General features: G+C 41.4%; 2 protein-coding genes and 1 long non-coding RNA gene across 5 annotated transcripts in view; 2 read left to right on the top strand and 1 right to left on the bottom strand.

The window, feature by feature from the left end:
• Window positions 1–3,736, top strand: part of LMOD3 (leiomodin 3) — a 59,644-nt gene extending 55,908 nt beyond the window's left edge. For all 3 annotated transcript variants that reach the window (XM_008981996.5, XM_017965027.4, XM_002758557.6), the window contains one exon: window positions 691–3,736. In XM_008981996.5, the coding sequence (XP_008980244.2) occupies window positions 691–717 (27 nt within the window). In that variant the 3' untranslated portion in view covers window positions 718–3,736. The remainder of the gene's footprint in view (window positions 1–690) is intronic.
• ARL6IP5 (ARF like GTPase 6 interacting protein 5) lies at window positions 3,118–23,313 on the bottom strand. The gene is made up of 3 exons (XM_002758542.6): window positions 23,110–23,313; window positions 7,190–7,407; window positions 3,118–4,710 (listed from the first exon to the last, which is right to left on the bottom strand). Exons 1-3 carry the CDS (start codon window positions 23,283–23,285, stop codon window positions 4,538–4,540), a joined length of 567 nt encoding a protein of 188 aa, XP_002758588.1. The 5' UTR covers window positions 23,286–23,313; the 3' UTR covers window positions 3,118–4,537.
• Window positions 13,309–20,396, top strand: LOC128929740 (uncharacterized). The gene is made up of 5 exons (XR_008476766.2): window positions 13,309–13,462; window positions 13,779–13,890; window positions 18,241–18,292; window positions 19,793–19,872; window positions 20,275–20,396. It is a non-coding gene; the product is annotated as an uncharacterized LOC128929740 (long non-coding RNA).
• Window positions 23,314–27,750: the final 4,437 nt, after the last annotated feature.

Here is a 27,750-nt window from a genome sequence, read left to right as displayed (position 1 = left end):
CAGTGGCTCATGCCTTTACATCCTAGCACTTTGGGAGTCCGAGGAAGGTGAATCACTTGAGGCTAGGAGTTTGAGACCAGGCAGATCAACATGGTAAAACCCCATCTCTATTAAAAATAGAAAAATTAGCTGGGCATGGTGGCACATGCCTGTAATCTCAGCTACTTGGGAGGCTGAGGCAGGAGAATTGCTTGAACTTGGGAGGTGGAGGTTGCAGTGAGCTAAGATGGTGCCACTGCACTCCAGCCTAGGTGATAGAGCGTGACTCCATCTCAAAAAAAAAAAAAAAAAGTGTTAACATAGTTTACTCACTTGTATAATAGCCTTATAAATTAGGTACTGTGATTGTCATTTTACAGCTGAGAAAACTGATGCCCACCACCACATAACTAGTACATGCTAGTGCCCGTCTTTGAACCCAGGCCAGCTTGGGCACCTGCCCTCTGATTTCCGTGATGTGCTTTGCCATGTGCTCAAAGCCTTTGGAACAGTCCCTGGCATTAGTAAATGTCCAATAAATGGTGGCTGTGTTATGATTGTTTTTTTTTCATCTTGACTTGGGGGTGCTTTGGCCAGAATTTCAAATCTATTTTGTATCTTTTAAGGCTTGTAAATTTTGTAATCTTTGCTGCAAAGCTGTTGAATTTCCAGGATTAATTTCCCCCTTTTCTTCAAATGTTTAAATTGCAGGTGCAACTGCCAAAAGAACTCGCTTAAGAGGCAGCAGAGTCATGTAGAAAAACAGGAAATGGAAATAATGACTTATGGATTACAGCATGGAGACTATGTCAGCAGCAATACTTTAGGATTCACGTGGCGGAACTGGGAACAATGCTACCATCTGATGGGGTATTTGTAAAAGGCAGAATGTTTGGGCAATGAAGAATTAGGGGCTAAAGAAGAAGATGGAAGGAGATAAAATATAATATTCAGGCTGGGCGTGGTGGCTCACGCCTGTAATCCCAGCACTGTGGGAGGCCGAGGTGGGCGGATCACAAGGTCAGGAGATTGAGACCATCCTGGCTAATACGGTGAAACCCCGTCTCTACTAAAAATACAAACACATATACACATATATGCATATGTGTATGTATGTATTCAGAGGCAACATTTTCCACTTGCAATCAATTTGAGTTACTTAGGTGAAATTTAGAGTCATGTTTCCAGAAACAGTAGTTAAGAAAATTGTTTTTAAACAAACATTCACTTTATTATTATTTTCTTATGGAAAATAATAAATATAACAGAAGTGTTAACTATTATATTCCCATTTTTTTCTCCTTCCATCTCTTCTGCTGTAATCCATCACATAGTATTTTAAAAGAAACAATGTTTCATCCTATGAAAATGTGAAGGATGAATTGAGCTCCTGGCCCTTCTGATGCTTTGAAATGAGAGAATTTTTCCTTAGCACTTCTCTGGAGAATCAGTGGAGCTTTTCAGTTTCCCACCCTGCCTGGCTTTCTCCCTCAGTGACTTCCTTGGTATTTTGGAATATTCTTTCTATAGGAGTATCTTGGAGGAGCAGAACACATAAGCCACAGAATGTGGTGAAAACTAAGTGTCACTAGGAAAAGTAATGGGAAATGTAAACCCTGCATATGTGTAAACTTCCTGGCAGCAAGTTTTCACATATAGGGGGACAATGGAAGACAGCATGCTGTTTTTATAGGAAAAAAGTTTTACATAATATCGTTAATGACAAGCTTTTGGTTTTGGCTAAATAAACTCACACACATATACCCACTCATATACGGTTTACTCTGTATGTCTAATTTGATTTTATCACTCTCAAACATCTTTTAAAGGAAACTTGCTTACAGGATTAAACTTGAACTACTTATCCTATCCTTCAAGGTGCTCCATTGGCTGGCCCCAATTTACTAATCCTGTCTTATCTCCCACAAATCCTTTATACTCCTCTTGATGAAACATCCTTGTGCACACTCACTGTGCCTTTGCTCGAATTAACCCTTCCATAGAACACCCCCCAAGAGACTTCCCACCTGCTCTCCATTAATGAAAGTCCTATCCAGTCTTCAATACCCAGGTCAGATCCTGTGTCCTCCATAAAATCTTTCCAGACAATTCTAATCTGTCCTCCTTCCAAGTTCCTAGAGGCCTTAATTATGCTAGTCACTAGGTGCATAGAATTTGAGATTTTTGTAATAGAAGTAGTGTGAACCCTAGAAATTAGATCAAGCTTTGGGCCGGGCGCGGTGGCTTACACCTGTAATCCTGGCACTTTGGGAGGCAAGGCCGGCGGATCACCAGAGGTCAGGAGTTTGAGACCAGCCTGACCAACGTGGTGAAACCCTGTTTCTACTAAAACAAACAAACAAAATTAGCTGGGCATGGCAGCTCATGTCTGTAATTCCAGCTACCTGGCAGACTGAGGCAGGAGAATCGCCTGAACACGGGAGGCAGAGGTTGTGCTGAGCTGAGATTGCCATAGCACTCTAGCCTGTGCAACAAGAGCAAAACCCAGGCTCAAAAAAACCAAATTCTAGAAAGCCCCTATACATTTGTTTGTATAGCCACAGTATTAATAAAGTCAGGAATTTCAAAAAGTGCTGAAAGAGGGTTTTTATCTTAGATATACGAAAAAAAAAGATGATCCAATATCATAGCTTATGGCCTCAATACACAGGTTTTGCCAAAAGAGGTGAAACAGTTCACATTATGCTTTTTCTAACTACCACCTGACCCTAAAGATCTTACAGATTTTAACTTGTTTTTCAAATGTAATCATAATTTACCACATTTATATGTTACATTTTTCTATTACCCTTTCAGAATTGACCACGGCCATTAGTAATTACGAGTATCTTTTTTTTTTTTTTATTAGTCTCTCTGTGTTATATTTCATCATCAGAATTCACCTTGTAGAAAATGAAAGGGGCTAAGGTATATAAAACTCATGTCAGGTTTAAAAATAGGACCCCATTAGAATTGTTTTATTCTGGCTGTAAGTTTAAAGTATTCAAGCTTTACTAAACAGTATTTGAAACGGCTAAAGGGTTTGCTATATAGCGCATCTTCACTGTTTATAGGGTTGTCGCCAAGTGTCTCAGATATTTAAGACAGATATGTGTTAAATAAAGTCTCACCAAAAAAAACCTTTAATCAATTTTATTCTTCATATTTGGGTAAGGGTACAGATGCTAGACCATGTCTGTAAAGTCATGGTGATATCACTGTGCTAAAGATGATGGCTATAGGTTGGCTGAGAATTTAAAATGCAAGAAAGATTAGAAGGAGCATATCATTGCTGCTTATTCTAGGACATATAAAGAGTTTCTTCAGTAAGTGCCACTCCAGTTGACTTCACAATTTAATGCTACGGAAATCTAAATGTTTCCGCTTCCTCTATGAAATCATTCAAATGGTAGGCAAAACATTTTTTATAACCTATTTATAAAAACATGAGGAATGAACAAAAAGTAATAGAATGTATAAACTCATGCTATCATAATTCTAACGTCTAGCTATAAAAGCATATGGTTGTAACAACTGCCATCTAAAATTTTTATGAGCTGCGGAAGCTGCATTCCATTTGCATTACCACTTTTTAAAGTCTTTTTGCTTGGTCACCTAAAGATGTTTTTCAAATTTCAAATGATCAGCCATTGTTGTCCTCCTTATACCCCTAAGGAATTAATAAAATGCACATTGATTTCCTTCTTTCTAAATGTTTCAGTTAAAAACTAAACAATAAAAAAAATGGGAAACATTATCTTGGACCTTTTTTGTTTTTTCATTGTAACAACAAAAAATGTGCAAGGTAAACAGAAGTCAAGTTTGTTTTATTTTTTTGTCTGTTTTTTAACAGGTCTGTCCAGAATAATATAGGTTACAGAGCTGTAACCATCTTAAGGAAAGTGACATTAAGTTTGCAACAAATACCTGCTGGTGAAAACATATTACTAGCATTTCAAAAACTTACAAAAATGTAACAAAATATCCTAGACAGCTACTTTTATATTTGTAAACAAAGTATAAACAACTGGTTTAACCAGTTTCCACTGCACATCAAACAGGGAAAAGTGATAGAGATCATCTTTGATTTTTAAAGAATAATAATAAAAACTAATTTATATTCCACACTTAAATTCTAGGGGATTAGAAACAGGCTAACACATGATGTCATCTACTGTAACAGCCTCTTCATTTACTCGTATTGTCTTGATACTTTGCAATAATTTTTTATTCCTATAACAGTATCGTTGGTGTAAAAGCCATAATTCTTTTATTTTTTTATTCCCTTAAAGAAATAGTGTGATCTATTTCCCATTAGATTTCATAAACACAATGAAATTTCAGACACAATAGGAGGGTGGTGGTTTTCTTTCCGTCTCTGAGGCCTCCCCTCTGAAACATCAGAGCTGATAATAGTTCGGCCTACACATGCATGCTCCCATAGACAATTGGGTGGTACGTGCACCTCCTATTTCAAAAACACAAGCAGAAAGTAGGTCTGGACAAGGGCAAACTGCAACTCAATTTCTGCTGCAACCCTATCTCAGGTAAGTTATGTTTATTCCTTCATTTTGTTGATATAGTCAGTGAATTTGTTGACGTTTTCTTCCTGCTGTTCTAGAGCATCCAGGACAATGCCCATCGGTGTCCTCTTCAAACCTATTCCTTCCATTTTATTCTCCAGTTTGTTCTTGAGGTTCCGAAGCCTCAACGATGCATGGATAAACATCACTGCGGAGAAGTGACACCTGGTTAACCCCAAAGCAACAACTCTCTTTTGCCACATCAATATTACACTCCCTTTCTCCACACTTTCAGTCAACTGCCTGAGTTAGCTGCAGTCCAGTCTGCTTCTCTAATTGATCCAAGCCTTCAAATGGCTCCTTGGACTTTATATAAAGCTCTTCATCAAGTCACACATAGTTTTTTGCCGCACTGAAGAAAAATGCTATATTCAACAGGAAGGATCATCATCTGGAAGCCACACCCTTTCCTTCACACACTGACATCATCATCACCTTGAAGATGTTACTTAACTGCCCTGAAATTTAGAGTGTAGCAACGTGATTCCATCCTACCTAAAAATCAAGCTACTGGAGGCTTTCCAGAAAAGAACTCTTGCTTGATTCAGGAATTATCTGTATCTTGTTCCCTGCAGGAGCATGTGAGTGAAGTCCACTTTTAAAGTGCCTCCTAGAAGCTTTTCCCAAAGTGTTGGGTACAGAATTCTAGATTTAAAAGTCTAAGGGTTTTATAGAGTTTATGTAGCCCACTGTTCCCCAAACTTGTTTGATTATTTTACCACAGATTCCCTGTCCCCTTTCCTGGACCTCCTCAACCTGAGCCTTAAAGAGACAGGCCTGGGAATCTGAATTTTAAACAGGTAACCCTCTCTCCATATGTGATCTATACCAGTGGTTTTACAACTTCCATGTGCATTCAAATCATCTGGAGAGCCTGCAATTTCCTTGTCTCCACCACCCCAAATTCAAACTGTTACAACTGAGGGAAGGCTCCAGAAATTCATTATTTTAATAATCACTCTGGAAGATTCTGATGTAGGTGAATCTTGGAACTTCATTTTGAAAAACACTGATGTGGATTCATCTGGAGGATGCCAACCTAGACCGTCCATCAGAAATAGTTGAGGAGCTTTCTAAAAATATAATATCCTTGGGCACCATTGTTGATCCACAAAATAAAGATGTGGCTAGAAAAATTTATATTTTAAAACAGTATCCTGGATGATCTTCACAATTACCAGTTTGGGAATCACTTATCTAAACTCCTTATTTTAGAGATGAATGAACTACAGTCCATTTAGGATGACTGGTCCAAATCTGGTTTCTAGCAGTCTAAGAATAGAAATCAGGACTCTTGACTGTCTACCTCTGATACATTTCATTACACTGGCCTGTCGCAGACTCTGATATGGAATGGTGTTGAAGTCAGCAAGCTGTTTGATTAAATAACATCATTGAAATACTAAGCCTATAGCACCTACAGAAAACCTGAAGAAAATTTTAAAAAGTCTGAATTTATTGGTTCAAACATTTTATCCAATATGGTATGGGATGCATCCATGAATATTCTTAATCTAACAAAGCCCTAAACAAGCAATTAATTTCACTTAATGGAATGAATGCACTTGTAAAATGTTATTGAAAGTTAAAGGGATGTGCCTGTCACTTAATACACTAAAATTTTAATCAGATTTCCACTGATTAGGCTGGGATTTTATTTCTTCTCTATTTTAGGCTTCAAGTGTTTAGAGTCTTACTAAATAATGCATGTAAAACTTAGAGAATGTCTAGATCTCTTAACCAGAATCTGAGTATTTACTACCTACATTTTGGGCCAATTATTCCTATAGACTTACCAAACTCTTAACACTAGTTATGATCTCCTGAGAAAGTATAGTTTACTTTCAAATAATAAATACATTCATTCCTGTGTCGGGACAATAAAAATGGCACTTAAAGATTGAGAATAGACTCTAGAATTACACAAATCTGGGGTCTAGTGCAGGTTATACCACATCCCTGCTGTATGACCTGGGATTTGTCTCTGTTCTGTTTACTGTTGTGTCCCCATAAGAATGTATGACATGGCTGGGTGCAGTGGCTCATGCCTGTAATCCCAGCACCTGGGGAGTCCAAGGCAGCTGGATCACTTGAGCTGGGGAGTTCAGGATCAGCCTGGGTTTGGTAGAGAAACCCATCTCTACCAAAAATACAAAAAATTTTATTTAGCTGAGTGTGCACCTGTGGTCCCAGCTACTCAGGAGGCTGAGGTGGGAGGATCACTTGAGCCCAGGAGGCAGAGGTTGCAGTAAGCCGAGATCACACCATAGCATGGGTGACAGAGTAGACCCCATCTCAAAAAAAGAAAAATGTATGACACTTCCCAACAAATATTTGTGAAATTAGTGAACTATGAGGCCTTGACTCTACTCAAAATACCCAAATTAGCCAGGTGTGGTGGCATACGCCTGTAATCCCAGCTACCTGGGAGGCTGAGGCAGGAGAATCACTTGAACCTGGGAGGCAGAGGTTGCAGTGAGCTGACATTGGGCCACCGCACTCCAGCTTGGGCAAGCTGGAGTAAGACTCTATCTCAAAAAAAAAGAAATGGGTTATGGAATTCCCTTTGGATAATTGCTACTAATTTTTTTTATGATGTAAGAAAAAGAAAACTCAGGTTCACTTACACAGCAAAGGAAAAGTGATGCCAAACACAAAGACCATGACTCCTCCGAACATGGATATAAGGAAATAGCTCGCCAACATGACCACCATAACGAACGTCGTGGGGTAGCGCTTCTTCATCCGGCGAAGGACGTCTTTATTGTGGGCTGCCCACACAAACCCTGTGAACACCAGCACCACCACGATTCCTCCCAGGATCATGTTGAAGGGACTCAGAAACCTGAAATATGGGGAAGAAAAAATAAGGGGTGACTAGTTCAGCAACAGAAGCAGCAAAAGAAGAGGGACGAGAAGGAGAAATAAAAACAATTACTGAGAATTTACCAATAATACTTTCTCTAAATTGTGTCATTTAATTTCTCATAACCTTATGAAGGCAATATTATTAGTTCATTTCTCAAATGAAGAAACTAAGGCAGCCAGGCATGGTGGCTCACACCTGTAATCCCAGCATTTTGGGTGGCCGAGGCAGGTGGATCACCAGGTCAGGAGTTCGAGCCCAGCCTGGCCAACATGGTGAAAGTCTGTCTCTACTAAAAATACAAAAGCTAGCCAGGTTTGGTAGCGCATGCCTATAGTCCCAGCTACTCAGGAGGCTGATGCAGGAGAATCACTTGAACCCAGGAGGGGGAGGTTGTAATGAGCCAAGATGGCCCATTGCACTCCAGCCTGGACGACAGCAAGATTCCACCAAAAAAGGAAGAAATGGAAGGCAGGAAGGCAGGAAGGCAGGAAGGCAGGAAGGCAGGAAGGACGGAAGAAGGAAGGAAGGAAGGAAGGAAGGAAGGAAGGAAGGAAGGAAGGAAGGAAGGAAGGAAGAAAAGGAGGAAGGAAGGAAGGAAGGGAAGGGAAGGAAGAAAGGAAAAAAACCTAAGGCACAGAGGTAAGAAAATGGTGGGGAAGGCCGGGAATGGTAGCTCACACCTGTGATCCCAGCACTTTGGGAGGCCAAGGTGGGAGGATCACCTGAGCCCAGGAGTTCAAGACCAACCTGGGCAACATGGCAAAATCCCATCTCTACAAAAATACAAAAATTAGCCAAGTGTGGTGGCACATACCTATATTTCCAGCTACTCAGGAGGCTTAGGTGGGAGGACTGCTTGAACTTGGGAGGTTGCGGCTGTAGTGAGCCAAGATTGCACCACTGCACTCCCACCTAGGTGACAGAGTGAGACCTTGTCTCAAAAAACAAAAAAAAAAAAAGTGGAGCTGAGAAAGTAGTAGTCCATATCTCATTAGAGGCCCACAGTTTTGAAGACTAAAACTCCTGAAGGGACTGTGTTTAGCTTCCACACATCCTGGGCTCTAGTACACAGCAGGTTGTGTTAAGGATTTATTTAAATCCTCAAAGAAGTTCATAATGGATGGATGTAGACTGCAGGCCACATAATGGCCTCCATGGGCCAGATCCAGTCTACAATCACATTTTTGTCTGGCCTGTACAGTGCTACATTTATTTGAAACTCATTTGTTTAAAAAAAATAATCCATAAAACTTGGGATTTCTTATTCTCCTAAAACAAGAAAATCTAACAGTGTTAGGCCCACTTTCCCACATGTCAACAGCTGGCTTGAGTGCCTTTTCATTCAGACAGAATAAATGCTCTTCATTAAGCCCCAGTCCACAATGCTCTCTACTGCATCATGGACATAGAGGCCCAAAGTGAGGGGCTATTAATCATCGTTTTTCTTCTTTTTTTTTCTTTGAGACATAGTCTTACTCCATTACCCAGGCTGGAGTGCAGCAGCATGATCCTGGCTAACCACAACCTCTGTCTCCTAGGTTCAAGCAATTCTCATGCCTCACCCTCCTGAGCAGCTGGGATTACAGGTGCATGCCACCACAACTGGCTAATTTTTTGTATTTTAATAGAGATGGGGTTTTGCCATGTTGGCCAGGCTGGTCTTGAACTCCTGGCCTCAAGTGATGTGCCCATCTTGGCCTCCCAAAGTGCTAGGATTATAGGCATGAACCACTGTACCCAGCCTAATCATTGTTTTTCTAATAGCTGGCCTGAATTACTCTCTTACATAACCTGCCTGCCCCATGGAGGCATATGAGTTTACGACTCCTCACACAGAGAGTTTATTGTAAGTCTTTCAAAATGCCCAAAGTATCATTAGGAGATTAGTTATCAGTGCAGATTTTCATGCACACAGTTCCAGACTCATTCTTATATAAGGTCTTTGTTATGTGATAGCAATTACACTACTATTGATAATAGAGGAAACACATTATGAAGAATAAATGTAAGCCAGGCGCGGTGGCTCATACCTGTAATCCTAGCACTTTGAAAGGCCTAGGCAGGGGGATCATCTGAGGTCAAGAGTTCAAGGCCAGCCGGCCAACATGGTGAAACCCCACCTCTACTAAAAATGCAAAAATTAGCTGTGCATGGTGATGGGTACCTGTAATCCCAGTTACTTGGGAGGCTCAAGCAAGAGAATCACTTGAACCCGGGAAGCGGAGGTTGCAGTGAGCCAAGATTCTGCCACTGCACTCCAACCTGGGTGACAGAGGGAGACTCTGTCTCCAAAAAAAAAAAAAAAAGTTGAAATTTCTATAATTAGTATATTATTTCATAATCAGAAATAAAATATAAAAACAGCTGCTCTCCAACCCACAACCCCCACTTGGCATAGGCCAACCACAGAAGTCCATCTCTACTTGTCTCATCTCTCCAACAACATTAAAGGAATTTCAATTCATGAACCACAGTGAAGCTGTTCCTTCTCCAATCCAAACCCTGGTTTTCTGCTCATCCTTCAGATCCTCTTGTGCCAGTCTGTACCACCCCAGTGTCCCAAGCTTCCCCAATACCCAGCACATGTGCCATTCTGTCTGCCCTCTTCCCCTCCCTCTTGGTTTTGTTATCTGAGTCTACTTGGCCTCTCTTCACTTTCCTTTCTATTTTATTTTATCTGGATATACTCTTTGGAGATAACCCCGGAATTGGTCTGGGAAAGACAAAAATTTCCTTATATGCCTGAGGAAAGAATCTGATAAGGCAAAACTACAATTCCCTTCAGCCAGTTGTAGAGAGTGGAGAGTGGATGAAGAGGCCTTAAAACTCTTATAAATTAATATATCTAATCCCAGCACCACAAAAGATTCTAGGCTAGTGTTTTAGCTTACATCTGTAATCCCAGCACTTTGGGAAGCTGAGGTGGCAGGTGGATTGCTTGAGCCCATTCTAGGCAACATCGTGAAACCCCATCTCTACCAAAAAATAAAATAACCCACAAAAATTAGCCAGGTGATGTAGTGCACACCTGTAATACCTACTACTACTCGGGAAGCTGAGGAGGATCACCTTAGCTCAGGAGGTCAGGATGCAGTGAGCTGTGACTGCACTATGACACTCTAGCCTGGGTAACAGAGTAAGATCCTGTCTCAATTAAAAATAAAAAGATACTTAGAGAAATTGAGAAATTATACCAAAGACTACAGTATAGTAAGATAAGAGGAGTTTATTTCCATTTGCTTATTTTTATTTTCATATTTTTTTTCAAATGTATTCCTTGTATTTGAAAAAAATATGAAAATAAATGTATTCCTTGATGAATTCCTTGGTGTATTGATGTAGTCCATGTATTCCTTGATGAATTAAAACACTGATATTTAAAAAAAAAACAAATGAAATTGGGGAAAGGCTCCTGAATGTAACAAACCCTTTTAAAAAGCCTTGACTTTGACCTATAATCTACCCAAATGTTTCTTCTGAGCCGTAAAGAAAAGCAAAGATTGCTGGGCACTGTGGCTTATGCCTGTAATCCTGCCACTTTGGGAGGCTGAGGTGGGTGGATCATGAGGTCAGGAGATTGAGATCATCCTGGCCAACATAGTGAAACCCTGTCTCTACTAAAAATACAAAAATTAGCTGGGTGTAGTGGTGTGTGCCTGTAATCCCATCTACTCGGGAGGCTGAGGCAGGAGAATCGCTTGAATCCAGGAGGCAGAGGCTGCAGTGAGCTGAGATTGCAGCACTGTACTCCAGCCTGGGTGACAGAGTGAGATTCCATTTAAAAAAAAAAAGAAGAAAGAAAAGGTTAAATCAATCAACACAAAGAACTCATGAAGGATTGAAATTTAAGGAAATTCCTTTGCATACCCTGCAAATAGAGGGTTGGCTAGCAGCAAAGCATTAAAAGGCTCCTACTCAGTTCATTCTAAAATACTTATTAAAATAATAATTCATGAAGTGAAGAATATAATACAATTCATGTCAAGCTTTTTCTACTTTCCTCTAGACAAGTAAAATAGATGTTTAGGTTGAGTGCATAAATAAAGTCCAGGACAAAGAACAATGAAAAATCCAGTGCTAACTGAAGCAATTCCAAATTTGCTTTTCATCTGTTGCTCATGTTCAAGGGAACAGAACAGAGCTTGGTGTCCTATAGCACTGGTTTTAGTTCACAACCTCCCCAGCAACAGTCTATAATTAGAAAGTAACCAAGTTTCCAAGCTGGAAAGAACACTAACAAAGTTACTCAGAGCAGAAGTGATTTTCTTCTATGTTCTGATAAAATGTATACCACTCCAGTGCCCTGGCCCTTACCTGCACTTGGAGCAAAATAAGACAGACAGACTCTCACACTCTCTAGAGAGTAACAAAAATTCTCAGAAATTTGGAAACCAGTTCTTGCTTGAGATGCTTTAAAAACAGTTGGGCTGTTAATCACACCAATCCCAACAAACTCCAAAAACTTTTAGAACAAAACTTTCTATTAATATGCCACCCATCTTTCATGTAGACAACTGGCTCTGGGTTCTCCCAGTTTTACTTGCTGGTAGTCCTTGAGTGAAAAAGAGGGCCGGGCCTGGTGGCTCACACCTGTAATCCAGCATTTTGGGAGGCTGAGGTGGGCAGATCACCTGAAGCCAGGAGTTCGTGACCAGCCTGGCCAACATGAGGAAACCTCATCTCTACCAAAAATATGAAAACTAGCTGGGCATAGGGTCCATGCCTGTAATCCCAGCTATTCAGGAGGCTGAGACACAAGAATCATTTGAACCCAAGAGATAGAGGTTGCAGTGAGCTGAGATTGTGCCACTGCACTCCAACCTGGGAGACAGAGCAAGACTGTTTCAAAAGAAAAAAAAAGAACAAGAGACAGAGAAGACAGAGAGAGAGGAGAGGGAGAGGAGAAAGGCAGAGCATGTGATTTTCTGTCACATGGATATAGGTAGAAACAGGACTTAGTTTTGCAACAGGAAAACCATAATGTTTTTATGCTGTGAGATTAAAAATATTTCATACATATGTTTATATATTTAAAAAATGAACATGTATTATCCCATTCCAATAAACAACTAATAAATCATTCCCTATAATAGTTATACATTCTAGGGCAGTCGTTTATGGTTGTCAAAAGGTTTAGAATTCCATCACAGAAATTTTGTAGCAGTCTTCAAAGATGACTCAGTCTAGTCCAGTTATACAGATAACGAAACTGAGGCCCAGAGAAGGGAAGAAACATGAAAACAAGGGTGCCAGCTGTGGCAGCAACTCACAGTAGAACTCATTCTGTTGTTAACCAGCTTTAGGAATTCCCCCCACATTCTGAGTAACCCGATAACCAAGGATCATCCTGGGAAATCCCTCTACAATCTAAATTCTCTCTGAAACAAGGTGGCTATTAGTGGGTGTGGATACAGGTCCTAAACTTGCCAACGTGATTCAGTAGCTACATGTATAGTTTTACCCCATGCTGCTGAAAGGGAAAAAAAAATCTCACAAAATTTTAGAGCTAGGAAGGATCTTGCTAACCCACCTCACTTTACGTATAAGCAAGCTAAGGAATACACAGGTTAAGACATTTGTCCAAAACCACCAATTGCAAAGCTGGTAATAAAATTTTGCCGTAACAGAAATCCTCGGATCAACTCAAGGGCACATTGGGTGACTCCTGTCATGCTGCAAGGCCAAAAAGAACCACCAAAGAGGCAGCAAAATATTTCCTAAGAAGTGCCGGCAGCTTTGCACTAAGTTCCAATTTTTCTAACTGAAAAAGCTATTTTTGCAGTGTGGTTCCTGAGAAAGGCTGACTCACTGAAAAAGTGGGGAACAATTTACTCACAGTGGACTTCTCTAAATTGGCGATGTTTCTCTGTGTCCCTTAATCAGCCAGTGGGATCTCCACAAATAGGAACCCACCCAACCATTTTCTTGCTTCTCATTGTTCTTAGACTGAAAACAGAATTCTTTACACATTCTACAAGGCCAGGGCCGCTGGATAGAGTTACAGTTGTGGAGTTGGTGCCTGGCTGAGGGGGTAAGTGGGCCTGGAATCCAGGTCATGCCCTGCACGACACAAGGCAAAAATTTGGCTTAGGCTGCATGTGCTAGGACAGGAAGAGGTGCCTTAGTAACTACCATGAAGGAACTCTCAGGGCTAGCAGCTGTCCTACCTGTCAGCTTTGTCACACCATCTCCTGATTCCACCTCCATCCACTCAGGGTTTCTATCTACCCTAGAACTCACCTTGCCTTTTGGCCATCCCAGGGTGGGGTGTGACAAAGTCACAATGCTCTCTCTGACCAGAGCACAGCTTCATATGCCTTTTCGTTTCTTTTCTTTTTTCAAAAAAGGTTCTTGCTCTGTCATTCAAGCTGGAGTGTGATGGCACGGTCATAGCTCACTGCAGCCTCTACCTTCCAGTCAAGTGCCCTTCCTCAGCCTCCCAAGTAGCTCAAACTACAGGTAAGTGCCAGCATAGCTGGCTAATTTTAAATTTGTTTTTTTTTTTTTTTTTTTGTAGAGATGGGATCTCACCATGTTGCCCAGGCTAGTCTCAAATTCCTGGCTCAAGTATTCCTCCTGCCTTGGCCTCCCAAAGTGCTGGGACTACAGGCATGAGCCACTGTGTCTAGCCAACATGCGTTTTTTTTTGCTTTTGTTTTTGTTTTTTTTGAGATGGAGTCTCACTCTGTCACCCAGGCTGGAGTGCAGTGGTGTGACCTCGGCTCACTGCAATCTCTGCCTCCCGGGTTCACAGGATTCTCCTGCCTCAGCCTCCCAAGTGGCTGGGATTACACGCACACACTACCACGCCCAGGTAATTTTTGCATTATTAGTAGAGACGAGGTTTCACCGTATTGGTCAGGCTGCTCTCAAACTCCTGACTTTGTGATCCACCTGCCTCAGCCTCCCAATGTGCTGGGATTACAGGCATGAGCCACTGCACCCGGCCCATGCTTCTTTTTTTCACAGCACTATCCCCATGGCAGTTTCACATTTATTTACATGAGTATTGGATGAATGTCTCTAGTCCCTACTAAAGATTACATTCCATGAGAACAGGGACTATGATATTTTATCCCCAGCGCCTAGCACAGTACCTGGCACAGAGTAGGTATTTTATAAATATTTGCTGAAAGGAAAAAAGAAAGTAAGAATCTAGCACATTTTCATGTTATTTAAATAGGTTCAGCAACTTTCTATGGCCGTAAGTTAAGTGACATGAGATGTATCTTGGATAAACCACTGTTAAAAGGTTTAGCATCTCGTCACAGAGTATTGAGTGCACAGTGTTAGTCTTGGGGAAATAATTCCTTCACAGAGCTGTGAAGAAAGAGACAAATGAAAAGGCAAAAGTGGGGAAAAATTGTCTGAATTCCTAAACACATGTAAGGGACAATTAATATGAAATGATAGAATGAAGCAGAAGGGCACTTTGGCTTGCTGGAAGGAGGAACCTTTGTAGGCTTTGCTGCTGGGGGGCCAAGAAGGACAGCAGGAATGGGATGGAAGGAGATTCACACCCCTGCAGAGCCTTCCCTGCAGGCTCCTTTTGCTCTCTGAGTCCTCAGGTAATTCCACAGACTTCTGTGACTGTTTTGGTTTCTCAAAGTGGCTTCTGTCCTTTTTGTTTTGAGAGAGAGTCTTGTTCTGTTGCCCAGGCTGGAGTGCAGTGGTGCCATCTCAGCTCACTGCAACCTCTGCCTCCCAGGTTCAAGCGATTTTCATGCCTCAGCCTTCCCAGTAGCTGGGATTACAGGCATGCACCACCGTGCCCAGCTAATTTTTGCATTTTTAGGAGAGACGAAGTTTCACCATATTGGTCAGGCTGGTCTTGAACTCCTGACCTCACGTGATCTACCCGGCTCGGCCTCCCAGAATGAAGAACTATTTTTGACTGCAGGTATAAATGTGGGCTTTGGACACAAATCAGTCTTGAGTAAATGAAACCAGTGTCTCCTGGGCTTAAGGATCATGGAGTACAGAAGACTGCACAGTAGGTAAAACTGAACTGGAGCGTGTCTCTTTTGTCACAGGAACGTCGTAGTGAGATTTTCCTCACCAACTGAATTAGGAAGACCTAGAGGATTGCATTCTTGCCATTTCCTAAATATTTACTGTATCCTGTGTAATTTGGCACAAACTAAACACTCGCATTTAAACCAGCCATTGTCTTTTCAGCAGTTGGTATGTTAAAAATGTTCACACTAAGGCAAGCCTTAGGAACCTTCAGGTTTTCTTCTTTTGTTTTCAATAAACAACAGGTTGGACTTGGGTTACAAACCATAAATCTGACGCTTCCCACAGTGACAGAGCTTCAAATAATAGTTGTGTACAAAGCTCTGATTAGACTTCAAGAAATCCTTTTTAACTTTTTATTATGGAAAACTTCTAACAGTACATAAGTAGAGAGAATGTATAATGAATCCTCATGTATACTCATCACTGCTTTCAACAATTAGCAACCTATGGTTACTCTTACAACCAATAATTTTAGGGGAACAAAAGCAGAAAAATATTCATTTACAAACTGTTCTTCCTGAATGATTTTAGTAAATTAAAAAAAAAAAAAAAAGTGAGGCTCACTCACTACTGTAATCCCAGCACTTTGGGAGGCTGAGGTGGGCAGATCAGTTGAGGCCAGGAGTTCCAGACCAGTCTGGCCAACATGGTGAAACCCTGTCTCTACTAAGAATACAAAAATTAGCCTGGCATAGTGGTACGTGCCTGTAATTCCAGCTACTCAGGAGGCTGAGGCAAGAGAATCCCTTGAACCTGGGAGGTGGAGGTTGCAGTGAGTCATGATCCTGCCACGGCCTCCAGCTTGAGTGATGGAGCCAGACTCTGTCTTAACAAAGCAAAACAAACAAAGCTACTGAGAACTGTCACATGGCAAATTCTTATAGAGCTGTGGGGAGAAGACAGGGCCTGGACAAGTGCTAACAAACTTGGCAACACAGACTTCCTTCCCACAAGTTTCCTGTCTATTTATGCCTCACTAACCCCCCAGTTTCTGCCTTCTTTTTTGTTCCTCTGAGACAAGGAGAAGCTGCACCAAAGAGATATAGAGTAGATTAGAAGAAGCAGGGCTTTCTGCCTTCCAGGTGTCTCCTTTAGCAAATTGCATAATGAGAGGGAGGGCCAGGAAATCCTATCATACATATATCAATGATGAATGCTTGTAAACCTGAAGTTGTTAGCTTGAAGGTTTTGCCTAAAATTACAGGGCTTGAAGGCATTCTCAGAAACAGGAAGCCATGCTCATTTCAAGAGACAGTGGATGGTATTAAAGGTTAAGTTTTCTGAAGCTGAGTGATATGGATAGAATTCATTTGTCCAAAACAATAATAATAATAAATTTCCAGTGTTGCCACTTAATTAGATATTAAGTGGGTAGGTCAAAAACAGGTCTTGACCTTTTGAACTGGATTTCCTGTACAAAGCTCTCTGTCCCTAAGCTGAGTGAGAGCTTCTGCTCTCTAAGACAGGGGGCCAGCAATCCAAAATACACTCATTTATCTTACCTAGAATCATTGTAAATCTTTACCTAGAGGAAGGAAACAGAAACTACCAACCAAGGCTGAAAGTGGCAGGAAACACTGAAAAAAGAAAAAAAAAGCCGGACAGGGAGGGGAGAAGTTAAGATAAACAAAGTTACATAAATAGTGTCAAAGGTGTGTCAGGCATAGCTCTTGCTTGTCATCCCAGTACTTTGGGAGGTCAAGGCAGGAGGATTGCTTGAGCCTAGGAGTTTGAGTCCAGCCTGGGCAACATGGCAAAAACCCTTCTCTACAAAAAAAAAAAAAAATACAAAAATTAGCCAGGCTGATGGCACATGCCTATAGTCATAGCTAATTAGGATGCTAAGGTGAGAGGTTCACCTGAGCCCAGGGAGGTAGAGGCTGTAGTAAGCCATGACTGTGCCACCACACTCCAGCCTGGGCAACAGAGTAAAACCCTGTCTACAAAAAAATGTGTGTGTGTGTAGTGTCGGAGATTAATGAAAACCAATTATTATTAAATATTTTTATTTATTTATTTACACAGGGTCTCACTTTCTCACCCAGGCTGTAGTGCAATGGCTTGATCTTGGCTCATTGCAACCTCCGCCTCCCAGGCTCAAAAGATCCTCCCACCTGAGCCTCCCGAGTAGCTGGGACCACAGGTGCATGCCACCGTGCCAGGCTAATTTTTTTGTTTGGTAGAGATGGGGTTTCACCATTTGCCCAGTCTGGTCTTAAATTCCTGAGCTTGTGTGATCTACCCACCTTGGTCTCCCAAAGTGCTGAGATTATAGGTGTGAGCCCAGCCTAGATAAAGACTTTTAGATTAAAATTTTATTGTGTGCTGACAGACCTGTTAAAGTTCTATATTCAGAAGAAACTCATAAGCCATCAGAGGAAGACAGATGCCTGCCTCAAGTGCAAATAAATGGGCAGGGAAGGCCAGGAGGATTCTGGGAGGATTTGTGAAGGCTGGTGGAGCTGTACTACTGACTGTATCCTCAAGGCCTAGACAGTTCTGGCACATGATAGGTGCTCAGTATTTGTTCAACGGAGTAGAAGGATCCAAGCTGTGGGTTAATAAGTAAAATTTAATAAGCCTCTCCACTGTCTACATACTCAATGCCTCTCCTATTCCCAACACCTGAGAGTTTTGGAATTTGGAATCACAATGTACATGGGAGATCAGGTAAGTCAGGTGAAGAAGGATGTGTTTATATAGGTGTGTATTTCTGTATACTTGCTGTACTTGTATACAGATTAATTCTAAGGTGTTCAATGTGGTCTTGCTTCCTTTCCACGATGGCAGGAATCACAGCTGTCCTGTTCTTCACTATGTCCTAGCAGTGTCTGAGAAGTTGGTAAGCGATTCATATTCTTTGTTGATTGAATGACTGAAGCAACACAAATAAGAGTAATGCTGTAGAACTGGTGTTGAAGCTGACTAATCTCAAAAACATTTCCACAGGCTTCAGTATAAACAGACCGCAATTCGTTCTGTCTGCAATCATTTTAATACATTCTGATCCAGAGCATCCCACAGCTGCCTTACTCTTTTTTTCCTCTACCAACTGGAAACTTGGTTCTTCATCCTTGTAGCATTTAAAGGTACAAACAATATGAACATTTCATAATACCAAATGCTGGGAGCCACAGGCCTAGAACATATTACAGATCCACCAAGCCACACTCATTTGGAAAAGATGACACTAATGCTCTTTTCAAACAGAATTACCAGCCTTCCAGAAGAAACTGCTTGCCATCTTGAGTAACTGAAAGCATAAAGTGGCAGCTGTCAATTCCACCCTCCTGCAACACATCCACAGGCCAAACGATCATGCCACATGGTGAGGAGTTACTTTAGCTGAGAAAACATGGGCTCATTCCTTTAGCAGCTCCATGGTTCTGTCTAAGGGAGAGGCACAGATGTATGTACATGAGAATAAATGCACCTTCTCTTGCTGGAGAAGCAGCAGAGGCATTTTTGTATGTTGCTAATTCTGTGTGTGGTTGGTGATTCTGAGGGCACACCAGAAAATATGAGTTTTAATGGCAGAAAATAATTTTTTTTTCAGACAGGATTTCACTATGTTACCCAGGCTAGTCTTAAACTCCTGCTCTTAAGCAATCCTCCATCTCTGCCTCCCAAAGTGTTAGGATTACAGGTGTGAGCCACTACACCCGACCAGGAAAAGAACTTTTTAGAATAAGATAGCAATAGTATTACAAATGTTGTAAGAGTCAGGTGTATGCAGTTGAATTTAATTAATCAAGAGCTTTAGAAAATTTGCAATATGGCTTAATGGAAAAAATATTTCACTTCCTAGTATTAGTAGCTATAGTTCCAATTAGCCTGTGACCTCAAGGTTTTATATTTCAGAAAGTTAAGGGGTTCAATAGGATCGGTGTTTCTCCCTGGGGTGTATATCACAATCACTTGGGAAGTTAGAAAAAAAAGAAAAACCAGATGCTTGGACCCTGCCAACAACTATACATTTTGAATCACTGAAGGTGACACCTGGGCATATAGGTGTATTTATTTAAATTTTGTCAGTGTTTCTTTTGAGCCAGACCAACCCAGTGCCTCTCAGATTTGAATGTACCTATGAATCATCTGAGACTCTTGCTAAAATGTAGATTCTAACCCAGTAGGTCTGAAAATGGGGCCTAAGTTGCTTCACTTCCGACAAGCTCTCACGCAAAAGATGCTGCTGTTCCATGGCTCACACACTGAGTAGAGTTCTCCAGCTCAAATTGTTTGGCATTCCATTAAGCACATAGAAATTCTCATCCATAACTAGAATGTATCACATGCTTAGTACTTAAATTGCAAGTTATTGCCTTTGCTTTTCACTTCGAAGATCAAGGTGGAGATTTCTACTGTGTGTGATGTGAAAAGAATATCTTAATGCCAAAACGTCTCACATCAAGGATGCAGAAGGTAAGCCACGGCAACTTCAATGTTAGACACTTTTCCTTCTTGATGTAAAGGATCCAGACACATTTCCGGCAAAACACAAGTTTTCTAGCCTGCTATTCATGCTGTTTTTTGTAAATAATTCAGTCTCTTCTGATCAGAAGTTCAAACACAGATTTATCTCTATCCTTATCCCTCTTAACCTCCATCTTGGTATAAGCAGTTCTTTCCAGTGTTTTTGGATCTAGACAATATTTTCTATGTTCTTCTCTTTCCCTTTCTGGAATCTTGAAGAGCAGGCCTCTCTACCCTCACCTAAGCCAGTTTTCAACATTGGAGAGCTGAGATTAGAGCCCTCCAACAATGACCTTGAGGCCCTCCTCACCAGCAGGGAATGGAACTATTGTTGGACACTCTTTTATCCAGGTTACATTTTCACATACACTCTAGAAGACATCCTGAGAAACTCTGAGACAAGTCAATGGAGGACCCAGAGGAACAGCTTGCAGCACTGCCTTCACCTAGCCATCTACTAGCATCACTGAAAGTGGATAGTTCTTTTGAGAATGAGAAGTGTTCCAGAATCAAGGGAGCTCCCTAACCCTGAAGATGTGTGGTTTCTTCCTCATGACTCATAGGACGATGGAATAGTAATTAAGAGCACATGCCTAAGTTTGTGACTTTGGGTAAATCATTTAACCTCTCTGAGCCTCAGGTTTAATGATAAAAATAACAACAGGGTTTTAAAAATTGGATTCTATGAGATGATGCAAGTAAAATACTTTGCAGAGTACCTGACACACAGAGCACTCAATACATCTTTATTTATATTATTAAATTATAAAGAAAGAAAAGAGAGCAATTTACAGAAAAAACTGACTATGTTTATAATTGCATAGAAAACAGTTGAAGGTTATATGCCAAACTTTTACTGAAGTATGAAGGAAATTTCACATTTTATCCACATAATTTTCAAATCAACCTTTATTATTGGCCTATATTTTTCATAAGTTTTTAAAAATCAGAGTAAGTTTTAAAAACTTCATGGCTACTTTTCACTTTTTCACTTCAAAAATTTCATTGACAACCAACAAGTCTTATTTGAAAGGAGAATGAGGAGGGCCAACACCCCTAAACTACCTGAGTTAGTGGCCTAAGGCACAATACTGATGTAGCTATATTTAGTCAAACGGCTGGCCCCTGGCCTTCACAGTGAAAAATGGATTCCATCAAAGGCAGCAAGGCTGCCTGAGCTTGTGCCTGGTCTCTGGCAGCACACATCTCTGAAAAAAATAAACTTTTTTTTTTAATTGGTCTGTGTCAAACTTTGCCCCACATCTAAGTTTTTGAAGTTAACCTCAAGAAAATACCTCCATAACTAGATCACCAGGTAAGATAAGATGCCTGTCTACTTCTTTGCAAAGAGAAAGCAAAGAAACAAAAACCAAATAACTCATGTAAACCTATTTACTATTTTGTTTTAAAGACATTTTTGGCCAGGCTCGGTGGCCCCTGCCTGTAATCTCAGTGCTTTGGGAAGCCAAGGTGAAAAGATGGCTTGAGTCCAGGAGTCAAGACCAGCCTAGGCAACAGAGTGAGGCCCACATCTCTTAAAAAAATTAGCCAGGTGTGGTGTCACACACTTGTGGTCCCAGCTACTTGGGAGGCTGAGGTAGGTAGACTGCTTGAGCCCAGGAGGTTGAGGCTGTAGTGAGTTGTGATCGCACCACTGCACTCCAGCCTGAGCAACAGTAGGAGGTGTCTCAGTCTCAAAAAAATAAAAAAGAGAATAGAAATTTTTTAGTGTTTCAGAAAGCAGCCTGAAGCACAGAGCTGAAGCAGCTACCACCCGCCCCGGATTTGCCCTGCCCTGCCCTGACTAATTTGTACATTGGCTGCCACACTAGTTCAGTCAGAGCCTGTGCCCTTTATACACCAAGCCATTCTGAGTCCAATTCCTTAAGCAATGCAGAAGGATCTCTGCAATTGTCTATAGAGTCCCACATGTGGGCTTCCACCTCTGCATGGGGGTGACTGCTGTGAACCATACTCGGAAACTGTGAAGTCTCCCCCTGAAGTCTCCCCCTCTCCTCTGTGCTATGTGTTTGCTCCTTTAGCTTCTCAACAACTGCCAGGAGTCCCTGGGCCAGAATTCAAGTCTGATTCATCTTGGTGTGCTTGGAGCTTGGCATGGGGCCAGGCACAGAGAGGTGGCTCAATGTATAAGCCATCTAGCAGCAAGCAGCTGAAGAAGCCACCCTGTTCACCCTTTCCCACACCCTTCAAGTGTGAATTTCTCCCTTTTTTCCCAGCCAGCTTGCTCCTTCTTCCCTCTACCTCTGCCCTGAAATAGAAATGTCAGACATTTAAGGGCAAGTGAGTCCTTTATAAAGTCTGAGGGTGGCTTTTCCTTTAAAGATGTGTAGGAGATAATCAGCAAGATTGACAATATCACCATCCATCCTGCATAAGCAAGAGAAGTATTTCTTAAAGGGTAAACTCCAAGAAAAGGTGGTTTCTAGGAAAGCAGGTGTATGTGCAATCTTAACACAGGATACTTTGTATCAGGTATTGAAAAGGCCTTCTGATACATTGAAACCCCAGGCTAGGAAGTCAAGACAGAGAAAGTGGCCACGCCTGGCCACTGCTGGAAGAAAATACCAGAGGGCCACGTTCCCAGAGTCATGGCAGCCTTCACCCTACAATGGGAGATGCGCCACCAGGAGACACCCACCCTTTTGATCTCAACCTCAGCTTTACTGTACAGGCATTAGGCAGAGAAACCAACAAAGTGCGTCGCCCCTTGGTTGCCCTTTCTGCACTACCCCGGGTCCACACCCTGCCGCCCTAGCTAGCCCAAGGGTAGGGTTACACCACTTTCCTCTTCTTATTTTTAAAAGACGAGGTCGCTACAAATATCTCCCCAGCAAGAGCCCGATCCTGGCACAGGGTGACCAAAAACAAACAAACAAACAAAAAACCCCCTCATTTTTCTTCCTTGCAGCTGGCAAGTTTCCTCCCTCCCCGTCCTCTTTTCCCTAGGGGCCCCCTCAAGTCTTAGCCCTTGGCGCGGAAAAGGGGACCCCAGGTTACTGCGGCCTCGCCCTGCGAACAAGTTTCCACTGGCTTGGCCGCTTGCAGAATTGTCAGGGCAGGCGCTGAGCGTGGTCAGAGAGCATTTCTACATCCCGGAATCTTGCACCCTGAGGCTCCTCCGTGCTCGCCCCGGATCGGTGTCCCGGGTGGGGAGACGCCACTTACCCCACGACGGAAATCATCATGGCAGCCACCACCAGGTAGTTGGTCTGGTAATAGAGCAGGTTGCTCACCACGCGGTTGTTCCATTTGGAAATGTCCCTGAAGTCCGGCCGGGCAAAGCGATCGGAGCCCGGGAAGAAATCGTCCCAGGCGCGGAGTGGGGCGATATTAACGTCCATGTTCTTAGCTTTGCGTTCTTCGCCTCCTGAATCTGGCGGCGGCGGCGGCGGCAACCGATCAGCTGAGCTGAGTCACCGAGGTGACAGCCGCTTCGTCTAGATCGGCTTCGTGGTTGGTAGGCAGCGGAGCAAAGGACATTGGGAGCGGGCGGGCGTGTTTGCTCCTCTTTACTTCTAGATTGGCTGTGTAAGTGGTTAGGTACAGGAAAACAGGGACCTCGAGTCAGGACAAGAGACTGAGTGCAGAATAGAGATGAAATGACAAAGCAAACAGCAGAAATCCCCTTTCTGAAGCGAGGTGGCAATGTCTTCTTTGGTAGTCTGAACACCAGGGGCCTCCTTTGAAATACCTTTTTTAAAGGTTTAACTTAGAAGTGTATTTTCTGACTTAGAGAAAAATTTTGGCAGCTGTGCAGATGCCACTATAAGTCAAATGAAATGGAAGGCGACTACAGTGTTACTGGATAATGAGCTGCTTTTGAAAACTACCTCTTACTAACCTCTACACATCTGAATGCAATTCCCATGTTTTCTCTGTTTCACCATGAGTCACTATGTGTGAAATCAGATTGGCAAAACGGGAAAGAAGGTCATGTCGAACAGAAAGGCTGGTTTGTTTTTTTCACTTCTCTTCTTTGTTCTCCATCTCTATTCTCTTGAGGCTGAACTGTTGGACTGCTGTGCCATTCTGATAAAGTGATAAATTTGGCACGCTGCTCACTTTAGACAACTGGGCATGTTGCTTACATTTTAAAGCAAACAGTTGTCTCCAGTGAACTAGTTGTTCTGCATCTAGCGTTTTGTGAGCAGAAATATGCATTCCACTTCAAATGTTTTCTTAGTTTTATTGAAAAATTTGGTGACAACTTTCACTGAGGAACCACAGTATATTCATAGATAAGGTATCCCAGAACTAAGAACTGGCAAGGGATGTATTCATTGTAAATTATCTTCTAAGCTTTCAAAAGGTCATCGTTTTTCAGTTAATGAGCTGATTGTTACATTATATGAGAAAAAGTATTTTGTTTAATTGTATAATGTAATAGGTAGGATTCTAAGATGAAGACTTCTGAGATAACAGAGTCTGTAGGCCCATAGTGGTTTAGACAAACTGAATTCACTCTACTCAGATAATTAATTTTCAAAATCTTAGAAAGTAATGAAATATACTTATGCAAAGTCTAGAAAATAATTTAATCTTCCTTGTTGATTCAGAAGGCAGTTAAGGAGCTTACAGTGACTCTAAGAAATTACTACTACTACTGGTGTTTAGGAAAGTTTGGTGATTGCAAAGAATTAGTGCTGACTAAGATATATCTTATGTGCTGCCTTTTGAATAAAGTTTAAAATGTGAAAATATTACTGAATGCTCACGTTCTCTTGATTCTGGAAAAATGGGATGGTGTGAAGTCAGAGAAAGCAAAATTAGAGTCCCAGCTCCTTCCTCTCTGACAGGTGACTTTGGAGAAATTACCTGATCTCTCCTAGCATCAATTTCTTCATGTGTAAAGTGGGGATAATGGAACATCTGCCACAAAGGTGAGGATAAGTGAAGGAATGTATAGGAAGTGCTTAGTGTATGACAAATGTTCACAGTTATACGTTACTATTATTGTCATTAGTAATAGGCTAGCCCATGATTCATGTCTGCTATTAATAGTGCTTTAATCTGATTTGTTTTCTATAAGCATCTACTGACTTTTCTCTACCTTGCTCCAATTTTATTGTTGTGGTCATATCTGGGTAGATATAATAGGAGGAGAAAGATTGAGAATATTCAGTACAATGCCAACAGGTATTTCAAGTTCTTTTGAGGCTCTGGGACAACATGGTATTAAAAAAAATAAAAGAGGAGAAAGATGAAATCCTGCTCTGCCTTCAAAACTCCTGCAATCCAGTGGAAACACTAGTTAAATATGAGACAGTGAGATGAGGGCTAAATAGAGATGCACTGAGCCACAGTGCACAGTTACAGGAAGTCAGAGGGTGTGGAGGAATTTCCCAGGGCTTCAGAATGTCAAGAAGCAGCACTGTGGGCAAGCTGAGTAAATCATTTTGGTCAAAGTGTGGGGCCCCACACTGTTAGATTTATGAGTATTAGAAGCTGTGATCAAGAACTTTATCTTCTGGCCAGGCGCGGTGGGCTCACGCCTGTAATCCCAGCACTTTGGTAGGCTGAGGCGGGTGGATCATGAGGTCAAGAGATCAAGACCATCCTGGTCAACATGGTGAAACCCCGTCTCTACTAAAAATACAAAAAAAAAAAAAGTTAGCTGGGCATGGAGGCACGTGCCTGTAATTCCAGCTACTCAGGAAGCTGAGGCAGGAGAATTGCCTGAACCCAGGAGGCGGAGGTTGTGGTGAGCCGAGATCGCGCCATTGCACTCCAGCCTGGGTAACAAGAGTGAAACTCCATCTCAAAAAAAAAAAAAAGAACTTTATCCTCCAACTGCTCAGAACTACATGACCAAAAGCTGTCAAGAGTATATTAGTAACAATATGATTACGCCTTGATTACAGGCAATTGATACCCAAGAGTTATTTGTTTAAACCTTAAAAGGGGTTTAAAAAGAAAGAAATTCTAAAAAGACAGAGAAAGCTGTTTATAGCATGATTCCTTTCTCCCTCTCTCCCAAAATGTTATTTCTGTTTCTCTCTTTGGGAGATTTTTTTTTTCTAAATATTTTTACCTTTGTTAAAAAAAATTTTTTTTTTAAATGAACACATTATGAGTCATTTCTTTATTCCAGTAACTGTTTGAAATGCTGTAAGTAGCAACTCTTTGTTAGTGTTCATTCTGGGGAGAGAGACGTCAGATTCACTGCAGAGGTCTTCCTGGAGCTTTGACTTATTACTATTTTTAGAGACAGGGTCTTACTCTGTTGCCCAGGCTGGTCTTAAACTCCTGGGCTCAAGCAGACCTCCCACTTCAGCCTCCCAAGTAGCCAGGATAAAAGGCATGGGAATCCAAGCCCCACTTCATGGGGCTTTTATAATGGGACTGGTGTGTCTAGATAGGACAGAATATCTGTCTGTTTTAAACCTATAGCAGATAGTCTAATTGTTTATGATACGTTCCATTTGAAGTAAAATAAATCTGTTGGAGGTTTTGCTTGCATGTCTCTGTTGCTATCATTACTGGCAAGGGCAGATGGCTATTTCTGATCCGTCAATCAATCTGAGCCAGTGAGAGTGCCTGGTGGCATTAATCAAAATACCACCATAGTGAGTCAGGGTGTTCTTCTCAAAGCAAGCAGATACAGGGCCAGATGCCTTTGCAGACTTCTTCATAAGTTAGCTGTATTCTATCCCTAGGCCTAAGTTTCCTCCCCATGAAACAGGTGAGATTGGACTAGGTGGTCTCTAAGGTGCCTGTTGGTTTCACCATGTGAGAGGGCTACAATGCTCACTACCACTAATCAAAGGGTATCCAGTATTATTGGGGGTTCAGGCTACAGGAGCCCATTTTAATAAGCACTGAGGTTAAATCCTCAGTGAAGCCATCTGTGGAGTTGTCTGATTGTCTGATCAAGAAAAAGTGGTTTCATAGTTGATGCTGAGATATGTGATGCAGAAGGAGGCTGGAATCTCTTGATAATGGACTATGAACTTTAATTCCACACCCACTGCCTGGCACTAACTTTCAGCTCAATGAATGCTATTGAACTGAACCTAACTGGGGGGGCCATAAAGGACAAGCTTTCCTTAAGGTTCAATGAAAACTAGGACAAGAGGAGATTAAATTTCACAATGTAGTAATGGCAGCTCCATTTATGAGTCCCTATTAGGGTTTATGTATTTCATTTCAGTGGCTCTCAAACTTTACCAGCAGAGAACGACCCCAGGCTTTGCAGAAGGTTGAGGGTGGGGCCTGAAAATTTGTGTTAACAAAAAATTCCCGAGTGATGTTGATCAGAAACTGTATTCTGAGAGCCACTCTGGATTTTACTTAATTATCAGTCTTACAAGGTGAATAGTGTTATGCCTATTTTATAAATGAAGACATAGAAGTGTCTAAGGGTCTCATAGCTCATAACTGTGAAGGATTTAAAATCAATTACTTTTGATTCCAAATCTCATTCTTGTCCCACTCCATAAAAGGAGATGTGTGTGTATGTATATATAAATGCATTTTTGAACATGATCATTTCTGTCTATCCAGCCATCCAGACTCACATGTATATTTGTATTTTTGACTCTATAAGAAAATAGCTGACACTTTGCTCACTCTTTATCTTGAGGTAACAGGATTATGGGTGTTCTAAATTATTATTTGATTTTTGTCCTTTATACTTTCTTCTTTGCATCTAAATATATACATTTATCACAGAAAAAAAAGTTTTAACGAAATCATTTCATTTCTGTTGAACTTATCTAACAGAATGTGACACAAAAATATTAATGTTGATTTGTACAAAGAAAATAATAATCTCTCATCCCACCACTGTAAACTGATTTAGATAAA

Source organism: Callithrix jacchus, chromosome 15 (genome assembly GCF_049354715.1).
Source record: "Callithrix jacchus isolate 240 chromosome 15, calJac240_pri, whole genome shotgun sequence".
Taxonomy (NCBI): domain Eukaryota; kingdom Metazoa; phylum Chordata; class Mammalia; order Primates; family Cebidae; genus Callithrix; species Callithrix jacchus.
This window is presented reverse-complemented; position numbering and strand designations above follow the sequence as displayed.